Source organism: Eucalyptus grandis, chromosome 3 (assembly GCF_016545825.1).
Source record: "Eucalyptus grandis isolate ANBG69807.140 chromosome 3, ASM1654582v1, whole genome shotgun sequence".
Taxonomy (NCBI): Eukaryota; Viridiplantae; Streptophyta; class Magnoliopsida; order Myrtales; family Myrtaceae; genus Eucalyptus; species Eucalyptus grandis.
The window spans coordinates 37,753,967-37,761,362 of NC_052614.1; the positions used below are offsets into that span (position 1 = coordinate 37,753,967).

At 37.2% G+C, this 7,396-nt stretch overlaps 1 protein-coding gene across 1 annotated transcript; it reads right to left on the reverse strand.

Moving 5' to 3' along the window:
- Nucleotides 1–1,409: 1,409 nt before the first annotated feature.
- LOC104439656 (glycine-rich protein DOT1) lies at nt 1,410–1,778 on the reverse strand. Its single transcript, XM_010052682.2, has one exon. It carries the CDS (start codon nt 1,776–1,778, stop codon nt 1,410–1,412), a length of 369 nt encoding a protein of 122 aa, XP_010050984.2.
- Nucleotides 1,779–7,396: the final 5,618 nt, after the last annotated feature.

The window sequence follows — 7,396 nt, forward strand, 5'->3', positions numbered from 1 at the left end:
CCCAACTTGCCTCTAGGACCGAACGGATGACAGCAAAAGGGACGGCACACCGGCGACGGATGGACGGCGTGCAGGCGGCAACGGGCGACTCCTCCTCCTCCTCGGTTCCTCTTCTCTCTCGCCACTCCCTCTCTCTCGCGATTCTCTCTCTCTCTTTCCCTTTTATTCCCCCAAATCTTCATCATTGGCAATGATTACTTGCCACCCTTGATAGCCAATGCATGAAGACCTCCTCTTGCCACTTGGCATGCCACATGCAATGGGCTTGGGGACATTTTGGGCTTGGATTGGGCCGGCCTCCCTTGTGGCCGATGGCAGCCAATTCGTGGGCTTCAATGGGCCGGCCAACTTGGCCCATTAAAGGTCCACTCTTGGGCCTAAGGCCCAACCTAAATAGAATCAGTTTTAAACCTCCTTTTTAAATACTAATTAAATCTTATTAAACTAAAATACTATAGGGTAAAATTAAATAACTAAACACTTAGAATTACAAACCTATGGATTCTAATTCACAATGCACATGGCCAGAGATAAGCCATTCTCTTCCAAGATCTATCCATTTAAACTTGGCCATAGATTTCAATACAAGATATTAACTGAAGTACCCCTAATTGGCTAGCAAGGAATTTCAGGATGCCACAGAAAGCTCGTCAATCCTGTTCACCCATACAATCAGGATCTTGGTTTCCATAAGTGGAGCTTTCTAAGTTTGCTTGCCTCCCAAAAGATTTGAATATCAACATTGTTTCCAATAAAGATAGTCAATCATGTAGGTGCCATATCCAACCAGAAAGCCATCCATAAGCCATACGAATCGAACTCTTGAAGAAATAAATATAATCTTGCATCTAGAAAAGTCTTCATTCTTTAGTAGCGTTCAGTCTGGAATTTGTTAGTGGGCAGACTTTGAATCTAAAGTCTGGCGGTTTTCAGACTTTGACACTAAAGTCTAGAAGTCTTTAGACTAGACTTTGGATAAGTTTTGTCAACTTCAAAACAATAAATAAGTTTTCTCCAATAAGAAGAAGTTCACTGAAGAAAACATAAATAAATTGGGAGTGGCTCCTGCTACCTATTTGTCTGCAAATACAATAACAAGAGAGGAAGAAGACATTGCTCAACCAATGTCAAGAAGGTCTGTTGATAACAATGCTTGTGAAGAATCATGCTTCTTCTTTGAACCTTAAATTGGAATTATGTTTCTTTCATTTGTAACCTATTTATGGAATTAGGTTCAAGAACATCTCATGCACAAAGCTATAGATTATATTAGGAATATTGAAATTCATTAGGATGCTTACAAGCTCAAGTACATGACTGACTCCATTTGGTGCTTATTAGTTTTTTGTCCTTTTTTCCCCTTAAATATAAGATAGTTAAAAGGCACTGGAGTCAATTTACATCACATATCAAGGGACACTAGTCCCACACGACCGGCAATTAGTGGCGGACTGGCTTCCACCCACGGTGTAGCCGCCCCCACTACCATTCCCGCCTGATGCATTCACCTGTCCGCCCGCTCCGCCCGATCCACCTGGTGCACCAAAGCCATTACCGCCTGGTGCACCTGCTCCACCATTGGCATTTCCGGCTTGTCCACCTGATCCACCAGAGCCATTTGCATTTACCACATTTCCTATAGGCTTGCCGCCATGGTCATGTTGGCAACCTCCACCAGGGCCATGCCCAGGGCCATGGCGGCCTCCACCAGGGCCGTGCCCGCCTAACTCTGCTAGGGCCGTGCCCACCCCCACTATGGCCGTGCCTGCCCCCACCATGGTCGTGCCCGCCTCTGCCGTGATAGCAGAGATCAGACATTTTGGTGGTTGAGTCAGACTCGGAACCAAATCGGTGAAACAAAAGGCATGAGATGACCCGTACCAGGAAGACATTTTGGTGACCCTCACTTAAGGAAATATTTCCCTGCAATGGTGTGTTGCCTGCTGAGATGGTGTGCGGTGATCAAAAGCAGGGGACACGGGGATTTATATAGGAAAATATCTGACCGGGTGACCAAGGAGTCACGTGGAGGAGGACTAGTGGCTTGGAGTGTACTGCCACGCGGCGACTGACTGGCATCGTCCTAAGGAGTTAATGTTCCCCCCGTTTCAGCCACTACCCATTATCGCGTGCGCGTCGGCCATTTTCCGTTTTCTTGTACACACTTAGGGCGTGTATTAAACTGAATTTGGACCATTCTATCAAGTGGGATTGACATGGAGGCCTTCAACTTTCTACGGCTCGAATTCGGTTTCGTACCGTCCGGAGGTGAAAGTCATGCCTTGAATTCAAAGCCCATTTGAGGAATAAGAAGTTCACTGAACAAAACATAAATGATTTGGGAGTGGCTCCTGCTACCTATTTGTCCGCAAATACAATAATAAGAGAGGAAGAAGACATTGCTCAACCAATGTCAAGAAGGTCCTGTCCAATCTTCATTAGCTTTTTCACGTAGTTTATCTACCAAATCTTTCCAATTCAGTATGTGTTTTAAAATTAATTGTTCAGTTTACATGTATATTCCATGTCGAAGGATCGTGATACATGTCTAACTCTAGTCCCTAAAACAACCCATTCTAGATCCCCACCACCAAAACTATGGATGTGATTGCTTGAGGAAAACTGAAGTTCATTTAATACATCACACGTCCAATTCCTTACTGACAAACAGATAAGCGTTTGTTCCTTTGTAAAAACGACACGTGCAATTCTTCTTCCTTTATCCACTCTCTCTCTTTTCCTTTCTTTTTTGTGAAAATGCTCCTTATTAGGAAATTATTAGTATGAGACTGATCAAATTGTTTTTAGATTATTCGAATTTGCACCTTAAAAGTAGCAAAAGGATCCAATGTCTCAAATTTGCTTGAGTCATTAGTAAAACAGAAAAAGGAAAAAAAAAAATTGATCACCGACCAAGCACCTTTTCTTCCTTATCCAGGATAGCTTTGCGGATTGCATCTCCCATCCATTTTACTTTAAAAAAAAAAAATCTTTCCCTTTTTCTTTCACTATTTGGATTATGTCATATAAGCTTTTCAAAAGGAGAAAGGCAATTACTTTTTCTAAACGATAGAGACATCTTTAAGATTATCGTTGATTTGCGGAAAAAACATATAAATGTGATTGCTTGAGGAAAACTAAAGTTCATTTTATACATTATGCATCCAATTCCTTGCCGATAAACAGATAAGGGTTCATTCCTTCATAAAAACGACACGTGCTATTCTTCTTCCTTTATCCTCTATCTTTTTTTTCTTCTTTCATTTTTTGTGAAAATGCTCCTTATTTAGGAAATTATCAGCATGAGACTGATCAAATTGTTTTTTAGATTATTCGAATTTGAATCTTAAAAGTGGTAAAAGGATCCAATGTCTCAAATTTGCTTGCGTCATTAGTAAAACAGAAAAAGAAAGAAAAAAATTGATCACCGACCATGCACCTTTTCTTCCTTATCTGGGATAGCTATGCGGATTGCATGTCCCATCCATTTTACTTATAAAAATAGAAAGGATCTTTCTCTTTTTCTTTCACTATTTGGATCATGTCAGATCAGCTTTCCAAAAGGAGAAGGGCAATCAACTTTTCTGAATGATAGAGACATGTTTAAGATCATCAATTATTTGTGGAGAAAACATATGGATGTGATTGCTTGAGGAAAAGTTCATTTAATACATCAGGCATCCAATTCCTTGCTGATAGACAGATAATGTTCCTTCCTTGGCTTTCACGACACGTGCAATTCTTCTTCCTTTATCCACTCTCTCTCTTTTTTCTTTTTTCCTTTTTTGTGAAAATGCTCCTTATTTAGAAAATTATCAGCATGAGACTGATCAATTTTTTTTTTTTCAGATTATTCGAATATAAAACTTAAAAGTGGTAAAAGGATCCAATGTCTCAAATTTGCTCGAGTCATTAGTAAAACAGAAAAAGAAAAATATATTTGATCACCAACCATGCACCTTTTCTTCCTTATCCGGGATAGCCATGCGGATTGTATCCCCATCCATTTTACTTCTTAAAAAAGAAAGAATCTTTCCCGTCCATCTAGTAATAAGGTGGCAATTTTTGACATGCAGTGATAATATGATTCAAACTCGACATGAAGTAAACATGTTTGGATCTAGATTCACCATATTCCAGTCCATTTTGTGTCAATCCAATAATATCTTTATTAATCTTGTTGTGATCATGTCAAAACTCATCGGACACGAAATTGATTGTGTAACCCTGAAGATAGGATGAAATAGAAAAGACCAAAATAAGATGAAATAAAAAAAGGCTGGTAAATTTCAAGAAATAAAGAAAAAAAGGAAAACAAAGAGGAAGTTCCAAAAGGCTTGTTAAAGGTTAAGAAAATGGACATTAAGTTTAAATAGTTGAGAATTTCCCTAGAAGCGACATGTTAAGAATATCTTCAACGCTATATAATTAATCTTTACCACTTAGCATCTACTTTTCATTTTCACTTGCATAAGAAAGTACAAAGTTTGTTTGAAAAATTACTATTGAAGTTTAGCTCGGAGATCATGTCCGTCATTAAAATAAAGTAGATCATATCTATTATAAAATAAAATACATCAACCCAAATTGAATAAAAGCAATAGTACATAGGGACCATTTCTTTTGTTCCCAAATTGAATATGAAGAAGAGTACGCAGGGACCATTCTTTTGTGGCCCTCCCTCAACTTTATTTTATTACTCCATGTCAGGGCCAGTGTCCTCTCACGGACATAACGTGAAACCGGGTGCACAGGACCAGAAATGTGGGGTCCCCATTACCAAAGCTTGGACTTGAATTGTCGTTTTGTAATTGCTTAGACATATATATATATATATATATATATATATATATATATATTTTATGTAAGTGCCGAGAACTGCATGTAATCCTCAATACATGCCTTGGATCAGAGTCGGTGGTGGAATTTCGTGCACTGCTTAGCAGATTAAAGTTACTCCGTCTAGGTTGCTTCTATGATCTTGTATGTCCAAAAAAAAAAAAAAAATTGGACTTGCTGTAAATTTCTTGAATTTATCGTAATTTACCAAAAAATGACATAAGGTTGATCGCAACTTATAAATAATAGTTTTATTTTATAATTCATAGCCTATTTCTATTTGTTGTAAGTTGCATGCACTCGTAATAGTAATTATATATATATGTACGGTAATTTATTTATAAAAACACTCAGTAATTGATCAATTGCATAGTTAATTGCCTCAAATTGTCGAAATTGATGGTGGTTGTGCTTAGTAATTGCCCTCAATAATTGTTGTTATTCTGTAAGTCCTTTTAGCTGAAAAGTAATCATTTTTTTTGTCGGTACTCTACTTTGAAGTCCAATAAGGTAGAATATCCAACTGTTTGTAATTTTCATGATATTAACAGTCAATCGGAATTTATTGTAAATTGCTTCACAATTTGCACGGCGTCAAACGGTACCTTGACAATGTTTTCATATTAAGGACCTTGACCAATTAAGGTGCTCTTTGGGAATTGAAGTGATGCTAACGACTTTAGGATTATTTCTATGTCAAAGAAAGTATCTTATTGTGGCATACTAGAAGCTACATCAACGACTTCTCCGATGAAGGAGCAGCATCAGTTAGCTTCAACAACTGGACTTGCTATGATAGTCCCAAGTCACTATTGTCTACTTGATGTTGGAAAACACTCTTATGAAATTTTGATAATCACTAAACTATCTTTGTTACTAATAGTTATAATGACGAATGTAGATAGAGAAACTAGTTACCATTATGAATGATTCTACCTATCAACAAAGACAATACACCAGTCTTTGGCTTTTAGTGAATAAGCATCAATGATATTTAGATCTCGTGGTAGCTTGGAAGGACTGGTGAAGATAGTGATTTTGGAAATCTTTGGTACCGATGAATTTGGAAAACATTATTGATCTTAACATCACGTGTCACTTAGTCGATATCATCATTGAAGATAATTAGTTGAGTCAATTAGCACCAATAATGGTGTGTAATAGATTGCAATAGTGACATATCAGGTTTGATCATAGTAAGATACGCATTGGAAGAAAAGAGCCATTGAAGCTTTGGATTCCATAGCTAAAAAATTGGGTCAAGCATTTGATAAGTAGTTGATAATTTTTTGAGGCAAGACAGCTATAGCCATTTTTGGGAAATTTGCTCTGGTCAGTGATGTGATCAGAATTTTCTATGTTCGATAATAATATTTAGGATATAATGTTAAATATTATTTAGCTAGGAGTTTTGGGGTGACACATAGGTAATCTCAATTTGGTCAATTATTTTGTGAGGTGCAAAGGATGATCTTCCACGATTGTTATTGCCCAGAGTCCGATATGTTAGCATTAAAAAGTAAATATTGATGTGTATGTTGATTGTGTAGAGCGACGGTCATTAACCTACTACTTTAGTACCTGTTGACGGGGACAGACACGCTCCAAAATACGTATTAGATGGTTTTCAAGCTTTAAAATTTAGTGAGCTAAAAATTTTCTAACATCCATTATTTTTCACTAATGACTTTACTGAGTCCAAAATATTTTTTTGATTTATCAATGTTTGAAACGGATACTGACTTTCTTGTTTACATACTAATTGGTAGCTAACGAAACATCTACTTTGGAATGAGCTATTTGTCACTTTCTAATTGAAACACTCCTCACTCAATTTCAACCAATTGTTTTTAATTTGTAGCCATTATTACTTTTAACCTTGGTTGGTTATTCTTATCTCTTGATAACTCTTGGTCTTTTAAATTCATTCCCCTTGACCATATCATTGAATAAAGTTAAATGATTATGACACTTGTAATTTTTAATTTGAATACCTCTTTAGCTCATAAATGCTTTTGATGACTCATTTATGCATTTTTCTTGACCAAAGAAGTTCTTTCTTTTCACAATAAAAAATCTCCTTTTAGACACCCCACATTAAGCCACTTGTAACTTATGGATTAGAACATCTATCCCTCTCTTTTACACCTAGTGTTTTTGTCACGTCCCAATCCTCCAGACCCGTGCCCATCCTTGCTTGATCGATATAATAGCGATGTCCTAGGACACATCGCCGACCCATTCATTTAATAGACGCATGCGGAAGCAGATATAAATCCTCAGACAATAAATCAATGGGATAGAAAAGTAGGGCCAAAATTTTCCAATCAAACCACCTCACTTATATATATATAGCAACCTGTGGCATCCTAGAATTTCTTGTCAATCCTTAGAGGTGCTCTAATTCATGTCTTGCATTGAGATTTTGGCCAAGCAATTGGTGAGTAATTATTTGATAGGAAAATTCTATTTTTGGCCATGTGAATTATGGATTGGAATTTATTAAATTAGGCCACAAATTTTTGTGAATTATAAATTCCAATTAGGTGTTTATATA